General features: G+C 35.5%; 1 protein-coding gene and 1 non-coding gene across 2 annotated transcripts in view; both read left to right on the top strand.

Moving 5' to 3' along the window:
• Positions 1-11,313, top strand: part of AIMP1 (aminoacyl tRNA synthetase complex interacting multifunctional protein 1) — a 33,923-nt gene extending 22,610 nt beyond the window's left edge. The window contains exons 6-7 of the mRNA XM_032860353.1: positions 2,367-2,535; positions 11,076-11,313. Of these exons, the coding sequence (XP_032716244.1) occupies positions 2,367-2,535; positions 11,076-11,242 (336 nt within the window). The 3' untranslated portion in view covers positions 11,243-11,313. The remainder of the gene's footprint in view (positions 1-2,366; positions 2,536-11,075) is intronic.
• LOC116871601 lies at positions 4,551-4,653 on the top strand. The gene has a single exon (XR_004383446.1). It is a non-coding gene; the product is annotated as a U6 spliceosomal RNA (small nuclear RNA).
• Positions 11,314-18,882: the final 7,569 nt, after the last annotated feature.

Genomic DNA, 18,882 nt, shown 5'->3' with positions numbered 1-18,882 from the left:
GTTCTCACAGTGGTTGCACTGGTTTATATTTCCACCAACACTGCACGAGAGTTTTTTTTCTCCACATGCTTGCCAACACTATTTCTTGGCTTTTTGATAGTAGCAGTTCTGCTTGGTGTGAGGTGATATCTCATTGTGGTTTTGATTTGCATTTCCGTGATGAATAGTGATGTGAGCAGTTTTTCATGTATCTCTTGGCCATCTGTATCTCTTCTTTGGTATCTACTCAGGCCCTCTGCCCATTTTTAATTGGATTGTTTGTGGGGGTTTTTTTTTGGTGTCAAATTGTATAAGTTCTTCATATATTTTGGATATTAATCCCTTACGGGAAATATCCTTTGCAAATGTCTTCTCCCATTCAGTAGATTGCCTTTTTGTTTTGATGATGGTTTCCTTTGTTGTTCAAAAGCTTTTTATTTTGGTGTAGTTCCTGTAGTTTAATTTTGCTTTTGTTTCCCTTGCCTGAGGAGCCTTACTTAGAAAAATGTTTCTGTGGTCTGTGTCAAAGAAGTTACTGCCTATGTTCTCTCCAATTTTATGGTTTCAGGTCTTAGAGTTAGGTCTCTAATCCATTTGAGTTTATTTTTGTATATGGTTTAAGAAGGTGGCCTAGTTTTTTTGTTTTTGTTTTTTTTTTTAATTTTCCCAGCACCAAATGTTGAAAAAAACTCCTTTCCCCATTATATATTCTTGCCTCCTTTGTCGTAGATTTTCTGGACTCTGTGTTTTATTCCATTGATTTATGTGTCTGTTTTTGTACCAGTACCACACTGTTTTGATTACTACAGCTTTGTAATATATCTTGAAATCTGGGATTATACCTCCAGTTTTATTCTTTTCAAGATTGCTGTGGCTGAGAATATGCTTATGGCTAGAATAACTTTCTTTCATGCCTGTTCTTGCCCTGGGCAGGGTTTACTTTTAGTGCTGTTGAGGGGCTTCTGAGCTCACTGGTGGGCCAGCACTCATCTTAACTGTCCGCAGTTAGCCTCTGCAACAGCTACAGGAATATGAAGGGTAAAGCTTGCTCCCTGAGCGGGCTACAAAGAGGACTTCTTGCAGGAATTGTGGTTATGCTGGTGTATAGGGTTATTGCCCCTTCTTTCCAGGGCAGTAGTCACTTTGGAATGACATGACTTGCCTGCCTTCGGTGTTTGAGTAGTAGAATCTGCTTTGGAAGGGCAGACAGATGCAGGTAGACTGGGGGTATTTGGCTGCAGGGAATGCTGGGATGGGGGCATGGGCTGTCGGTAAGTTAGATGGAGAGGGATAGCATCAGCTCCTGCAAGCCTCAGGCCATCAAGGAGGTGGAGGGCAAGAAAAATGACGCCCTCTAGCCCTTCTTTCTTTCCCAGAGATATTTCCTGTAGCTCTCTGCCTCTCTAGCTCATCCTAAGATTAGTCCGTAAATCTCCTTCACATATACCTCAAGCACTTTTCAAACTGCTGCTTTTGCACTGTGTCTAGTGATGGCTCTTTTAGTGTGGAGACTCTATTTACCAACACGCCCTGGTTTTCCCACTTAAGCCCTGTTTATTTTTAAAGCTTCTGGAGTTAAATCCTGCTGATATTCAAAGCAAGTGGTTATGAAGACTCATTTTCCCAGTTTGCGTCCATCTGACCCCCCTCACTCACCTGTGTTTGTGATATTCCTCCTGTTTGTGGTTATTTGCCAGCGTTCCTGACTGTGTCTCCACTCCTATCCTTTTCGATGTTGTCTTCTCTCTAGTTGTGGATGATCTATTCTGTCAGTCTTGAGGTCAATTTCAGAGTTAATTGTAATAGATGTAGTTATTTCATTGGTGTGTTGATGGGACTATGTAAGGTTGGGATCCTCCTACTCCGTACCTATCTATCTGATAGAGTCCCAAGAGTAATTTTTAAACTAAGAAATGGATCTTGCATAGTATTGGAAATGACGAAATAGGTAAGGATTTTTCATTATTTTAATGCTAACACTAAGCTAAATGCTTTACATACATATTACAATATAATCCTAAACTTGGCTTTTTAAATTTGCTATCATTTTCTTCATTTTGTGAGGAAAAGCAATTCAACTTTATATAATCTCATTGCCAGTACATGGCAGCTAAATTCAAAACCAAATCTGTTTCGTCTAAAACTTATTTAACTGAAAAGTCTTGCCTCTGCTCCTTCAACTATAATGTACTGTCAGTTTGTGGAATTTTTTTTCAGGGTTTATGTACAACTTCTTAATAACAATAAAAGATTTTGGACATAGAGACAAATATATATTGACAAAAATATACATTTTACATTTAGCTATTAGATGTACCTTAATGTATTCTAGGTATGATAATCTAAATCCCTGTATATCATTAATCACCAGTTTATGTTTCACACAGATGCAAAATCGGATGGTGATTTTACTTTGTAACCTGAAACCTGCAAAGATGAGGGGGGTAATATCTCAAGCAATGGTGATGTGTGCTAGTTCACCTGAGAAGGTTGAAATCTTGGCACCTCCTAATGGGTCTGTTCCTGGAGACAGAATTGTGTTTGATGCTTTTCCTGGTAAGTATTTATTAGTCATTATTTAAAACAGTTTGGGAACCATTGTTTTCTTCTAATGTTTAGTTTAAAATCAATCTTGTGTATGACTCCTTAAGGCTTTACCTTAAGTGACCGTTATTACTGAGATTTTATTACTGAGTTTCTTGAGATTGGTTTGAGATGGCTCATTAAGCACAGCCATCTAACCATCACCCTCCCCATGAATGCACACATTGCATAAAATACTAGAGAGAGTTTGCTTTGGACAATGTTAATAATACTTACATAGCAGAAGAGTGTGATATGGATAGAGAACTGATTAATGTGCTGCAGAATCTTTGAAGCTATAGATTATCTCAGAATGCAGCACAGGAAAACAGAAGAAAAGTTCATACATGGGGAAGAAATGTGTAATTCTCAAAGTCCATCTAATAATGTATTTGCATATGCTATTACTTTAGGATATAGAGGAGAATCTCTGAATTAAAATTTGTATTTATTGCAATCATCTCAAAGGAGGTTACTTTTCATTTTGCTTGTTTTCTCCAGTAAAATGCTTCTGAGACAGATAAAGCTTCATAATGTGTGAAAAAGTTTCAAGTAGATCTTTGAAACAAAAGAACTTATCAGATACAGAATAACTATTTCCTTCATAAAAGGAGGTGGAAATAGTTAGAAATCAAAAGATTGCATTTACTTAAAGGATGTTCATTTGATTAGAGTAATGGGGAAAGTAGAAACAAAATAGGCTAACACAGAGAATCAAATCTAAAAGTCAGAATTGATTTGGAGATAGATTTACAGAAACAGCTGAGTTTTAATAGTATAGCAAGGCTGATATGATTAGATGGACCTGCTTTTTTAATCCTTTGTTAACTGTATTGTGTTTGATAAAATATTAGGATATGAAGAATTTTAACATTGGACTAAGATAGAAAATGTGGATGAAAGCATGGGATTAATTTTCTTGAAATTTGCTCACCCCTCCTAATCAAAAGTAGACTAATCTAAAAAATACGGGGATTGTTTAGCAAGTATCTGTGGCTTTGAATGGATGTAAATGTCTTGATTGTCTAGATTGGAAACCATAATGGTCTGTGCTCTAAGACTCTTTCTTGTTAAACTAGATTTTGGGAAATCCCATTTAGAATCATTTCTCAAAGGAGCATAATGGCTTTTGGTTCTAGGAGCATATGATTATCACTCTGCTACCACAATATCAAAAGACCTCTCCAAACCTCACACTTGGGGGTAAATCATCATTTGTATACCTGACAAACCTGAAATTCTATTGAGAAGTCTTACTCACTAAACTGGGATAGAATGACAGTAAAAGTAAACATTTTCTTTTAAAATTCAGCATGCATTTTTTAAAAAGGAAATTCTGTTTACCTTTCCAAGTTAACATTTGCCTTTCTTTCTATTTAAACATTTAAGATTTAGTATGTTTTCTTTAGGTTTTATTTTCTGATGTAAATTGTAGAGTTACATGCTTAGAACTGGAAGAAATAATCTACTTTAACCCACTATTTTACAGATTTAGTTTGGGGTGTAACAAAACTTAGCTACTTTCTTAAGGTCATCTAGAGTTTAGTGAAGGGATCAAACAATAAATGTGCCGGAATTTCTAATACTGTAGCATTTTTGTTTGTTGATTGTTGCTTGCTGGGAATTAATACAGACTATTTCATTAATGAATGCTTATATTCTTTTATTTCTGTGACTGTTTTCATTCCCTTATCCGAAAGAATTAACAGGTGATATTTCAGCCATTGAATCAGCTTTATCTGAATGCTATTGATGAGTAAATTGGAAGATTTTCTTTAGGCAGTGACTTAGCATTAGAGATGCTAATAGCCCCATATGGATTTCTTCTCCTCACTATATTCTTTTTTTTTTTTTTTTTTTTTCTTTTCTATACACTAGCTTTTATTACTAAGTGGGAATTATATTCAAATATCTGGGAGAGGAAAATTAACATTTTTATCATTATCAAAATGCCTAACTTAGAAACAAATGTTAAAACATTCCAATCAGTGCTCTCTTCGGCAGCACATATACTAAAATTGGAACGATACAGAGAAGATTAGCATGGCCCCTGAGCAAGGATGACACGCAAATTCTCCTCACTATATTCTTTAATCTATCTGTTTGGCTCGTTGTGTGTTTATATTTACATTGTTCCAAAGTCAGATATTTCATGCAAATTCATAGTTTCTCTGTGTGCTTCAGCACATGGATTTGTGGAGAAGGTACGAAAAATAGTTGTAAAGTGAAAAGAAACAATAAAATGAAAAAATAAAATGAAATAAATAAAATAAAATGAAAAAATAAAAATGGCCCATGAGGTTACTTTCTTATCACTTATAATAGCTTAGCCAAGGTAAATAACATCAAGTAATTGATAAATTTTAGGATATGAGGTTTGTTAATGCTCATCTTGCTTATGCATCCACATCAGTTGCTTCTATGGCAGTAAATCTGAAAGGAAATAACAGTTAATACAACACAAAAGGCCGTTACTTTCACTGTTGTTTTTTTCTTTTCCAGTGAGGGCCATGATTTATCAGTGCTTTATTTTTCAGCATCTGTTTTACATTTTAGAGCTTAAGGTGTCTGCTGGACATTTTGATGTTCACTTGATGTGCTTAGTGTCTAGAGACTTAACATTTCATGTTATATAAAGTGTGGTATAGAACTTGTAGTTGGGGCTCAAACTTTTGAAGTGCTATTTGGCCTTGAAAAGGCTTTACCCTAACAACTGTTTATTCCAACTACAAATCCAAAAAGTACATAGAGTTTAGAAGATGCCAAATAATACTTTTGTAACAATGACTAGAAACCCTCACCACCCAGTACTTTTTAAGTTTTCAATACATGAAGCTATGCATTTTAGTATTTAAATGTGGTAAATAGTCCCAAAGCACCAAGCAAAAATACCTTGAAAATAATACTATGGCTAGAAGACAATGGCAGTGGTAGCCACTTTTTGACAGTGCACTGTTTTGGCTAGTAATAAATGAGAATTTGTATTCAGACTTTTAACTTCTAAGATCATGCTTATTTTTATTGATACTGTCTTATTAATAAATGTAATTAATGGTTAATCACAAAGCATATATGATATATAAAAGAGTGTTGAATTTTTTGATCCATTTATTATTAAAAATCTATTTGTCTAAATTTGATTTTTCAAACTTGTCTATATTTGATTCTTCTCTCCAAACTCATTTCAGTCGGGTTTCTCTGCTCACTTTTCCCAGAACTGTTCTGATCAAGATCATGAATTAATCTCTGTAGCTAAATATTCATGGCTAGTTTTTAGTCTTTTTCTTAAGTAACTTGGTTTCCGGCAGCACATTGTCCTGGTGGTCCCTTCACTGGCTGCCCTTCTTATCTCCTTTGCTGATTCTTCCTCACCTCCATACCTAGCACTGAAGTATTCCAGACCTTGGTCTTCGCCCTCTTATCTTTTTTCCCCCACATTTGGCCTCATCTATTTTCCTTCCCATGTTTCTGTTTTCTTGGCTTTTCTTTGTCTTGCTTTTCTTTACCTAGCTGCTTGCTAGACTTTTTCATTAATGTATACCAAGGAAGAAGAGATATCCCCATCATTCCCCTAGAATTCCCTTTTGCCATAGTATTTCCCATCTTACCTCAAGGAACTCCTTTCTTCCAACTTCTTTTTATTTTCTCAAATATCTTTGTCAGCAAATCCTAGTATTGGTACCTTTTGAGAATATCTAAAAGCATTCTTATCTACGCCACTACCGGTTTGGTCCTTGTGCCAACATCTTTGGTTGGGAAGTCAAAACCTTCTAAATGATCTCCCTTGCCCTTTTTCCATCTACTTTCAGTGATAGCAGGGAGATGGATGTAAGTCAGATTGTATTAGTCCTTTGCTCAGAACTATTAAGAAGCTTTTTATTTGACCCAGAGTACAAGCCCAAGTTCTTACAGTGGCTTCCCATTATCTTCCTTTACCTCATGTACTCTACAGATCTTCAGTGATCACTCCAATCGAGCCATTGGCTCTTTCCCCAATTAGCTACATGGCTTGGTTCCTCATCCTGTTGAAATCTTTTAAATGTTATCTTTTGGGGGTTTTTTTTGTTTTTTTCCAAAACAATTAACATCTAATATACTATACATTATTTATTGTCGGCCCACAGAAATGTAAGCATCATGGAATCAAGATTTCTGGGGTTTTTTTTGTTGTTGTTATGATGGTGGTTATTCACGGCTATATTCCTAGCATCTGGAAAATTGCCTGGCATAGAGTAGGAACTCAGTAAATTGCTTAATGAATAGACAGAAAGAAATCTACTTTTAAAACATGTGAAAAAGCCAACAACCCCTGCCCCCAAGTATTTGGAGAACAGGCCCGAGCATCTGTTTCATTATTGTTAAGATCATTCCTGGAATCGCCAAATCACTTTTCTCTATTGATTAGCTTTGAAAAAATTAATTCACTTTTTTTCTTTTAGATTTTATTTATTTACTTGAGAGAAAAAGAGCACAAGTAGGGGGGAGGGACGGAGGGAGAAGGACAAGTAGACTCCCCGCTAAGCAGGAGCCTTGCCACAGGGCTAGATCCTGAGACCCTGAGATCATGACCTGATCGGAAGTTCAGATGCTTAACTGACAGAGCCACTCAGGCCCTCCAAATTAATTGACTTTTATTGGCAAAGTTATGCTTTAGTTTTTGTGCCACAGTTGGCAATAGTTAAAATTATTATATCTCAAAAACTCAGTTAAACATAAAATAATTCATTTAGTGCTATGCTTTTTATGGGCATGGCAGATATCAAAGAGAAGCTGATAATCAGTGAGCATCCTGTGTAAAAGAGTAGCCTAATTAAAATGAAGTTTCTTGTTCTTATTCCAGACTTGTGAATAACTGGGACTTTGGAATTTGCATTTATTGCTTTTTATAGGTTTTAAATTCTGAGAAGGTGGTCACAGCATTTTACATCTGTACAAACTCCTTTCTGAACTATTTCCTGTTCCCTATATGCTTTGTTTACAGTGAGTTGGCCTAAAATAGTCTCTTAAGGATTAGTTCTATTACATTATGTATAACCATTTCTAAATGGTGATTATTGGCATGCGTTTAGCAATTTCAGAGGCTCTGCAGTTTTTAGGTTTAAGAACTTTTGTTGATATCATTGAACTTCTTTGGATAGCCATGTCAAAAAGATAAAAAGGAAAATAAGATTAGAAGGACATAATACACAGGAATGATGAAAAAGACTTCTCTGGACAATATAGTTTATTTAAAAATAGTTATTTAAAATATTAGGTATGTTTTTCATGGCAGGTGATTTAAACTTGTATTTCAAACTAGCTTTATACGCTACCAAATAATATATTATTGAGAAACATTTTGAGTAAGCCAGAAAGTTTACACTGCATTTAAGACTTTCCAACTCTAATTTATATTCTGTTATAATGTGACGGGTTTTAGTTATCTCAAAATTTTATTTGTCTGAATCACGTTTCATTTATTGATTAAAGTCTCACAACTACATTCGGAGTGTTCAGGTATTGAGTCGGTGTGTTGAAAGTAACAGCTATGCTTTAGAGGTTTCTCTTAGTAGTTTCTAGTTAGACTTAGTTCAAATATTTGTTCCTAGAAAGTTATTAGTCTTCGTTAAGAACTTAAAGCTTCAGATCTTGACTCTGCAGTGCTGGGTGACCTGGGAACCTTTGTGAGGCTCATCTTTTTCATCTATAAGAAGGAGTTTTTAATGGTATCTATATTGTGTGGGTTTTGTGAGGTTTAACTTTTGCAACACTTAGCTACCTGCCTGATATTTTAAGTTCTTAGCTGTAACCTTTGTACCTCAATTTCCTCCTCTGTAAAATGGGGGTAATTAATAGTATTTATGTAGTGTACTGAGAGGATTGAGTGAGTAAATATATGTAAAGCACTTAGTGTACTGATGGCATAGTAAGCACTATGTGCTATGTATTATGAATATTATTTTGTATACATGTCAGTATCTTCCTAGATCTGAGAAGTTTAGTTTTGTGCTGCATTACAGTTTTATGTCTGCATTTAGTAAGAACTCACACAATCTATACTCTTGGTAAGAAGCTTTCACACAAATATGGAATGCTCTGCTTCTTAAATTAATTCATTATTCTTTTTTGGGTGGGCTGGGGGAATTCAAAGTTAGTACTCCAGTCTCCCTGAATAATATGTCTGACTTCAGCTTTCTAGAATTCTGGAATGCCCACTTCCGCACATGCTCTGTGTATAAGCAAAGTAGGATTATGTTTGTAGACTAAGGAATAGTTTAGAAACAAAAAATAAAACTCTTGCAGATACTTTATATATTGATATTTTTTCCTATTGTTTATTAAGTAGTTCTCTGTTGTCCAATCAAATGCTCCTAAAAGAATAAGAGAAATCCTTATCCTTTATGCTAGTCTTTCAGTTTTAGTTTCATTGCATGTTCTTCTGGAATAGATACATCATTTAACTAACCATTCTCTCATCTCTGAAAACCTGCATACCAGAGGACAGTTTTGTGTGTTCTTGCCAGTTTTATGGCAGTTTGTGAAGAGCTAATAAAGAACAAAATCACTACGGCCAACCAATTTCCTCAGTTTTGTTGTTCCTGTTGTATGAGTGGAGAATAAAAACTAGTGTAGGTAATGAGATATAATCAGAATATAAAATATAATTAGTTCAGTAATGTTAAAAGATTCTTTTTAAAGTAATTGCAGAAGATTTGAAGTTGGTATTCACTTTAGAAAAGATCTAGAAGGTTCTATTTCTATCATTACTGAATTAGACTTCAGAAAAACTTTTTATTACCTTCAGGAAAGCAGTTTTTATTTCACACTAGTGCTTAAGAGATAAGTTGTTTTTCTTCATTGTTTCTTGAACTGATTCTTTTTCTTTTCTTTTCTTTTTTTTTTTTTAAGATTTTATTTATTTGCCAGAGAGAGAGAGAGAGAGAGAGAGAGATAGAGAGAGAGAGCACAAGTAGGCACAGTGGCAGGCAGAGGAAGAGGGAGAAGCAGGCTCTCCGCTGAGCAGGGAGCCCGATGTGGGGCTCCATCCCAGGACCCTGGGATCATGATCCAAGCCGAAGGCAGCCGCTTAACTGACTGAGCCACCCAGGCACCCCGAATTGATTCTTTATTCCAAGTGTTATTGAACATCCCCAGCTACTAAAATGATGTTTTATTAAACTTTCATTTCTGCTTTCTTATCAGTCATTAAATAGAGGATTATTTGGTATATTGGTGCCCCTAAGTAGACCAGATGCATTTTACAATATATTTGTCTTTTGTTGATGATAAACTTTTAGTGTGGTTTATGATAAAGAGAGAGGATGCGTTATTATCCACATGTGAGAATGTTGTTTCTTTTCTAAAGAAGAGTTTATCAGGAGGCAAGATGCTGTACTAGCAGAACACAGGTTTTGGTGTCAAATTATAATTTGTTGATCATGTAGCTTTGAGCAATTTATCTTCTCTGAACACCATTTCCTTATATTTAAAATCAGAGTATTGTGTGCATTGTTTGCAACAGTATGTATTTCTTGTGCTTAGCAAATGCTTGTACTTGTCTCCTTACTAAACTTTTTTATCTCTTTCCATCTCGTCAAATGGAATGGGCAGCAGATGAAACCCAAAATAGTTATATTTAGCTAGATAATCTCAATATTTAATCCATTCTGTAGTATCAGTAAGAAATCTTTAAGCACTGTAGCAGCAATCTATTTTGTACATTGAAACAGATTAAAGCATAAGCTGTTTGTGCCACATGTAAAAATAAAACACATCAAATTATGCTCTCATCTTTTCAGTTTTTCTGTCTATATAGTGACAAAATGAGTATCTTATATTTTTGTTTTAATAATTTGGGGAATAAATTCTCTTAGCTGTATTACCTGTAGAAATATTTATTATAAGAGTAAAAAATAATCTTTCACATTTGTACAGAAATGACAAAAAAGTGTGTGTGTGTGTGTGTGTGTGTCCATATTTAGTTTTAACAAAGCAACTTGTACAATTTAATGTTTTAAACTGAGCATCATCTTTACAGTGAAACAAACAAAAAATTTATTTTTATTTTTATTTATTTTTTTAAATTTATTTTCAGTGTTCCAGAATTCATTGTTTATGCACTACACCCAGTGCTCCATGCATTATGTGCCCTAATAAACAAAATTGCAATAGAGAATATCAACTCAAAATAATATCCTACAGGTTGTGCTGATCCTCCCATTAGTGGGGCTCAAGCCATCATTAGGAGAGAATTTTATTTTAAAAAGTCATCTTAAACTGCAAGGGTGTCCGTTAAACATCACAATTAAACATGTCAAAGGAGAAGCCATGTTAGGAAATGACAAATTATTTTATTTTCTCAATCAATAATATAAACTGCTGATGACATAATAAAAATAAGTGTTAATAAGTAAGTGTTTAAATTCTGATCAGGTTTAAAGATCAGAAAGTGTTGCCTAGACAATTCAACAGAAATCTCTATAGATAATTTATTTAATATGTTAGCTATGTAACTTTTTTTTCCCCCCCAATAGGAGAGCCTGACAAGGAGCTGAATCCCAAGAAGAAGATTTGGGAACAGATCCAGCCTGATCTCTTTACTAATGATGAATGTGTGGCTACATACAAAGGAGCTCCGTTTGAGGTGAAAGGGAAGGGAGTGTGCAGGGCTCAAACTATGACCAACAGTGGAATAAAATAAAATTAAATGCTTCATTTACTGAACTACATTAGCGAAAACTTTAATAACAATAAAAAGAAATACATTTGTCACTATAATATAACAATAAAAAGAAATACTTGTACCTAAAATATAACTGGCTTTTTTGTGTGTTATTTCTCTTGTAGACTTGACCAGTCTTTTACTGGTCTATGTTGTTTTTAATTGGTTAAAGAAACCTACAATTTTACTTAGGGTTTTTGCTCCCTTATAATGTAGGAAGGGAATCACCTATGTTTTGTGAGGATATATTTTTTTGCAGGGATGTTGGTTATCAGATTGTTTTTCTTGATACATTTAGATAACTTGAACTAGATGAACATTCAGTTTCCTATTTGTAGGCACATGGTACATGAAATTTTAAGCTTTTGGACTTTTAGTATATTGTATATCTGTATTATAAACGTCTTCTCTTTAGAAATAACAAGTTACAGTTTTCATCAAACTTATTAACTGGTCATATTGTAATAATACTGAAAAGGACCAACTGTTGATTCTAGAAAGCCAGATATAAAAGCTCAGAGAAATGGCATTTGAACATTATTGCTATTGATTACCTAAGTAATCAGACAGGTATACTTAAGGTGACTTTTCAAAAAAGAATGAGATTTTTAACTGTGTACTGAACTTTTTCTTTCCATGTGGCAAAATAATTAGTAATAAATGTCAACTAACTATAAAGAGTAAATATATGGCTAAGTGTTGCCAGTGCAGTTTCCAGTAAGTTGATGTAAAAGCAATAGTCTACTTCGTAAATTCTAGGTTATTATAAACTGGCTACCTAGATGGTTTATAGGCTACTATACAGTTTATTGGCTACCTAATTAAAGAGTATTTGTAGGTTATTTCTTTTAGAAGAGCATTTAAGATCGATATATTTCCATTTTTCATGTACTATCATACTGTCAGTATATTAAGAAATTGTTATCAAAGTTAACATACATCTATATTAAGGTGTCAAATGACTGTTTTTCACTCATCTTAACAGATATTGTAGGAACAGTGAAAATTGATTTAGGAATTAGGAGCTTTCAAGTTCACCCGCCTTGAGATGATGACTGATGATTTGGGCTGCTGAAAAGATACTGTTTAAAAGAAAAATTACACAATATTTTAGCTGTTCATAGCCTCTGATGGAGAGGCAAAACAAAAAAAGTTAAAACAACCCTGCATGCCAGATTCTAAAAGGTCTAATTAAATTTCATTTATTGAAGTCCATGAAGTTCTGGTAGGCCAGTTTTGTCGTCTTTTTCAAAAAGTAACTATTAACAGCATCAATAATAACTGTTGACAACTAAAGACAAATGAACATCAGAAGTTATTTTATACTCAGGATATATTATTCTTTTGGAAATAAGACTATGACAAAGTCTTGTGATTCTGTATTTTCCACTTTTCCCAATTATATTAAATTTCTTTAATACAAATTAAAGAATATATCAACTACTTAGGTAGTTGAAATACTTATTCCCAATATTTATTTATTTATTTATTTATTTATTTATTTTAATTTGAGAGAGAGAGAGAGATCACAAGCAGGGGGCAGGGTAGAGAGAGAAGCAGACTTTCCTGCTAAGCACGGAGCCCTTTGTAGGGCTCCATCCCAGGACACTGGGATCATGACCTGAGCTGAAGGCAGATGCTTAACTGATTGAGCTGCCCAGGCGCCCAGTTCCCAATTTTTAAAGTTACATAAATAATTAATCAAGTTATCAATACAGGCCCATTATTAGTCATTGTTTTTATAGAAAAATAGTTGTTTGATTTGTATTGCTGGGATGAGAGAGCTCTTACGGGATTAACAACAAAAATGGCATTGTTCATGAACTAGACATAAACCTTTTGGCTTTGACTGGTATTCAGCCCTTTAAGGATTTCAACAGTAGAAGATGGTGTTAGGTCATGGTCTAAACAGTTGTTGCCTCTTGACCTCTGTTTATGTTGTGTGAAATAACCAGGAGGGAAAAAAAGTTGACCCTCCCCCAAGAACTTTCTTATGCAAGGTTGGTATACTATCTTAGAGTGAATATTGGGAGTACTGATTTTTCTTATATTTAGAAATTCCATGTGTATTATTCTTTTGAGATGAGTCATTTTCAGGACATGTTGATTTTAACATAAAATTGAAAAATTTTTCCCCTGCCTTGCTTTTACCAAGAACATTAAGTACTGTATGGATACAAGAACATTAAGTGCCTGCCAAACAGGTACTTCATTGTTGCTTTTTTTTTTTTTTATGACTTGCAATTTATTCAGAAGAAAACAACACAGAAGGTAAGAATTACCCACTGATAAATGGCATGCCATTATCAAGCACATGGAATTGACCCCCACATGGATTATTCATTTTATAATATTTTTTTCTTTGCAGATTATTTTTTTTTTCAGCATAACAGTATTCCTTGTTTTTGCACCACACCCAGTGCTCCATGATATCCATGCCCTCTCTAATACCCACCACCTGGTTCCCCCAACCTCCCACCTCCAGCCGCTTCAAACCCCTCAGATTGTTTTTGAGTCCATAGTCTCTCATGGTTCACCTCCCCTTCCAATTTCCCCCAACTCCCTTCTCTCTAACTCCCCTTGTCCTCCATGCTATTTGTTATGCTCCACAAATAAGTGAAACCATATGATAATTGACTCTCTCTGCTTGACTTATTTCACTCAGCATAATCTCTTGCAGTCCCGTCCATGTTGCTACAAAAGTTGGGTATTCATCCTTTCTGATGGAGGCATAATACTCCATAGTGTATATGGACCACATCGTCCTTATCCATTCGTCCGTTGAAGGGCATCTTGGTTCTTTCCCCAGTTTGGCGACCGTGGCCATTGCTGCTATAAACATTGGGGTACAGATGGCCCTTCTTTTCACTACATCTGTATCTTTGGGGTAAATACCCAGTAGTGCAATGGCAGGGTCATAGGGAAGCTCTATTTTTAATTTCTTGAGGAATCTCCGCACTGTTTTCCAAAGTGGCTGCACCAACTTGCATTCCCACCAACAGTGTAAGAGGGTTCCCCTTTCTCCACATCCCCTCCAACACATGTTGTTTCCTGTCTTGCTAATTTTTGGCCATTCTAACTGGTGTAAGGTGATATCTCAATGTGGTTTTAATTTGAATCTCCCTGATGGCTAGTGATGATGAACATTTTTTCATGTGTCTGATAGCCATTTGTATGTCTTCATTGGAGAAGTGTCTGTTCATATTTTCTGCCCATTTTTTAATATGATTATCTGTTTTGTGTGTTGAATTTGAGGAGTTCTTTATAAATCCTGGATATCAACCTTTTGTCTGTACTGTCATTTGCAAATATCTTCTCCCATTCCGTGGGTTGCCTCTTTGTTTTCTTGACTGTTTCCTTTGCTGTGCAGAAGCTTTTGATCTTGATGAAGTCCCAAAAGTTTATTTTCGCTTTTGTTTCCTTTGCCTTTGGAGACATATCTTGAAAGAAGTTGCTATGGCTGATATCGAAGAGGTTACTGCCTATGTTCTCCTCTAGGATTCTCATGGATTCCTGTCTCATGTAGAGGTCTTTTATCCATTATGAGTTTATCTTTGTGTACGGTGTAAGAGAATGGTCGAGTTTCATTCTTCTACATATAGCTGTGCAGTTTTCCCAGCACCATTTATTGAAGAGACTGTCTTTTTTCCACTGGGTATTTTTTCCTGTTTTGCCGAAGATTATTTGACCGTAGAGTTGAGGGTCCATATCTGGGCTCTCTACTCTGTTCCACTGGTCTATGTGTCTGTTTTTATGCCAGTACCATGCTGTCTTGGTGATCACAGCTTTGTAGTAAAGCTTGAAATCAGGTAACGTGATGCCCCCAGTTTTATTTTTGTTTTTCAACATTTCCTTAGCGATTCGGGGTCTCTTCTGGTTCCATACAAATTTCTGGATTATTTGCTCCAGCTCTTTGAAAAATACCGGTGGAATTTTGATCGGAATGGCATTAAAAGTATAGATTGCTCTAGGCAGTATAGACATTTTAACAATGTTTATTCTTCCGATCCAAGAGCATGGAATGGTCTTCCATCTTTTTGTGTCTTCTTCAATTTCTTTCATGAGTGTTCTGTAGTTCCTCGAGTACAGATCCTTTACCTCTTTGGTTAGGTTGATTCCCAGGTATCTTATGGTTCTTGGTGCTATAGTAAATGGAATTGATTCTCTAATTTCCCTTTCTGTATTTTCATTGTTAGTGTATAAGAAAGCCACTGATTTCTGTACATTGACTTTGTATCCTGCCACGTTACTGAATTTCTGTATGAGTTCTAGTAGTTTGGGGGTGGAGTCTTTTGGGTTTTCCGTATAAAGAATCATGTCATCTGCAAAGAGAGAGAGTTTGACTTCTTCATTGCCAATGTGGATACCTTTTATTTCTCTTTGTTGTCTGATTGCTGTTGCTAGGACTTCTATAATACTATGTTGAACAAGAGTGCTGAGAGTGGGCATCCTTTTCATGTTCCTGATCTCAACGGGAAGGCTTCAAGCTTTTTCCCATTGAGGATGATATTTGCTGTGGGTCTTTCATAGATAGATTTTATGAAGTTAAAGAATGTTCCCTCTATCCCTATACTTTGAAGCGTTTTAATCCAAATCCAAATCCAAACGGATGCTGGATTTTGTCAAATGCTTTTTCTGCATCAATTGAGAGGATCATGTGGTTCTTCTCTCTTCTCATATTAATTTGTTCTATCACATTGATTGATTTGCGAATGTTGAACCATCCTTGTAGCCCAGGAATGAATCCCACCTGGTCATGGTGGATTATCTTTTTAATGTGCTGTTGGATACTTCTTAAAAATATGTAAGTTCCTATTTAGACTAATTACAAAATATTCAAAGTAACTTGTGAACGTTTAATAGCATGTCAGCACGGTAAAGAGTGTGGATAGGGCCCTGAAGAGCAACATTAATAACTTTAACCGGGTCCCAGAATCTTAGTTTGCCTTGCCTTTGCAGGTTCAGAAACCTGCATTTGTAGATGGCTATCAGAGATGCTAAGATATCCATAGAGCTTAGTATTGGTTTTGAAGCCAAATTACCTAGTTTTGATTCCTGGCTCTTCAAGTTAAATGTGTGTATAAGCTTGGGCAACTCCTTAGCCTTTATATACTTTACTCCCCTCATTTAAGATGGGTATAATAAAATACTTATCTCAGAGTTATGAAGATTGTGGGAGTTAGTAGCCACAGAGCACTTAATTCCTAGAATATAATACACATTTTGATACCAGTTTATGGTAGGGTTGCTCCTTTTCCAGAAACTAGTGTTCTTGGGATTTCCTGAGAAGTTGAACTCTTGTTCAGAACATTACATAGTGTATATGAAGCGCCAGGAGGCTGTGGTCCTCTTTTTCAGGACCTCATTGTCCCTCTGTACCAGATGTAATATTTCATCCATTGCTGAAGATGTTCTTCATTGCATTACCAAAATTTTCTCTCTTATCCATGCCCTCCCACTGAAATCTGTTGTTTAAATATTTAGATACTACCATCTCTGTTCATCGATGCCCTTTGACTGGTTTAGTATTAACGATAGCTTTAAATAGTTTTGCAATTTTTTTAAAGATTTTATTTATTTATTAGAGAGAGGGAGAGAGCTGGGGGAGGGGCAGAGGGAGAAGCAGACTTCCTGCTGAGCAGGGAGCCTGACATGGGGCTCTATCCCAGGACCCTGGAATCACAACCTGAGGTGAAGGCAGATACTTAACTGACTGAGACACCCAGGGACTCTTAGTTTTATAATTTTCTTAGACTAGGAAGACAGTATTTCTCACTGCTGTGTTTTAGTTTAATATAAATAGAAGCAATTCTGTTTTTAAGTTCTTGGTCAGTGGGGAAGCACTTCACTCTGAGTTTAACAGGAGCGTTAAAGGAACATGAGTACACCTCAGCTTTCCAGGGAAATTTTATGTTGTACCTTTAAAAATATAAAAATAACAGAAGTACTCAGTATTAACTGTGTACTTTAGCTACATGAATTGTGACACAAGTTCTGGTTCTGAGTCCTATTGCAACAGTGTGAAAACTAAAACTTTATCACTAAGATACCAAATAAAAACTTGGGAAGAAAATTAATGTAACTCAACTAACGATAATACTACAAATTGCTGTCTGTGGAGAAAGCTTTACTCTCCAAAATTTCAATTAAGGATTAAACCATGCCCTTCTCTAACAAAAGAGGGGAATATATTAATATTATTATATTAAACATATTAAATAATACATTAAATATATTAAATAATATAATTAATTAGGGGAATATGTTAATAATACCTCTCTACTCTCATGGATTTTATTATAGGATTGTTATTAAGATATTTAGTGCTTTAGAGCTAACAAAGTACTTTTACACATCTTAACCTATTTTTTAACTCCATAGAAGTAGACCAGCCATCTCATTTTACCCCAAAGAACTAACAGAAAAGTTAAATAAATGCCTGTGCTAAGGTGTAACTAGCTGAAACCTAGATCTTTTTACTGATCCTGTGCTCTTCTCCATTATAATACACTTCCCATGTGAGTTATATGTCATGTGTTTTCTTTTATTTGGGTGAGAAACAACTTCTTTGTTTAAACTTTAGGGAGAGATAGTGATAAACTCCCTAAACTCTAGTAGTTCATGTAAGGACATTAGGATGATTCCATTAGTGGGATATTTAAGAGACTCTAAAAGAACAGGTGAGATCATTAAATACTCCTTTGGGGTTGTTGGTTACAAAGATAATTTATCAACTTTTTCTTTTTGTTGCAGAAATTCTTAGGAAGAACCTCTTGGTAAAACCAGGCTGCTGCTACTGGCAGCAATTACTTTGTTTTTGTTTTTGTCTTTTGTTTTTATTAATATATACTGTATTATTTGTTTCAGGGGTACAGGTCTGTGATTCGTCAGTCTTACACAATTCACAGCACTCATCATAGCACATACCCTTCCCAGTGTCTATCACCCAGCCATTCCATCCCTCCCACCCTCCCCCACCCCCAGCAACCCTCAGTTTCCTGAGATTAAGAGTCTCTTATGGTTTATCTCTCTCTCTGGTTTCATCTTGTTTCATTTTTCCCTCCCTTCCCCTTTGATCATCTGTCTTGTTTCTCAAATTCCTTATATCAGTGAGGTCATATGATAATTGTCTTTCTCTGATAGATTTATTTCGCTAAGCATAATAACCTCTAGTTCCATCCACACCATTGCAAATGGCAAGATTTCGGTTTTTGATGGCTGCATTGTTGATGGACATCTAGGCTCTTTCCATAGTTTGGCTATTGTGGACATTGCTACTATAAACATTGGGGTGCATGTGCCCCTTCAAATCACTACATTTGTATCCTTAGGGTAAATACCCAGTAGTGTGATTGCTGGGTCATAGGGTAGCTCTATTTTCAACTTTTTGTGGAATCTCCATACTGTTTTCCAGAGTGGCTGCACCAGCTTGCACTCCCTACACCAAGAGTGTAGGAGGATTCCCCTTTCTTCACATCCTCGCCAACACTTGTCATTTCCTGACTTGTTAATTTTAGCAATTCTGACTGGTGTGAGGTGGTATATCATTGTGGTTTTGATTGGTATTTCCCTGATGCTGAGTGATATGGAGCACTTTTTCATGTGTCTTTTGGCCATTT

The sequence above is a fragment of the Lontra canadensis genome, unplaced genomic scaffold (genome assembly GCF_010015895.1).
Source record: "Lontra canadensis isolate GAN:19392208 unplaced genomic scaffold, GSC_riverotter_1.0 scaffold1, whole genome shotgun sequence".
Taxonomy (NCBI): Eukaryota; Metazoa; Chordata; class Mammalia; order Carnivora; family Mustelidae; genus Lontra; species Lontra canadensis.
Note: the sequence above shows the minus strand (reverse complement) of the source record. Positions and strands in the feature narration are given on the sequence as shown.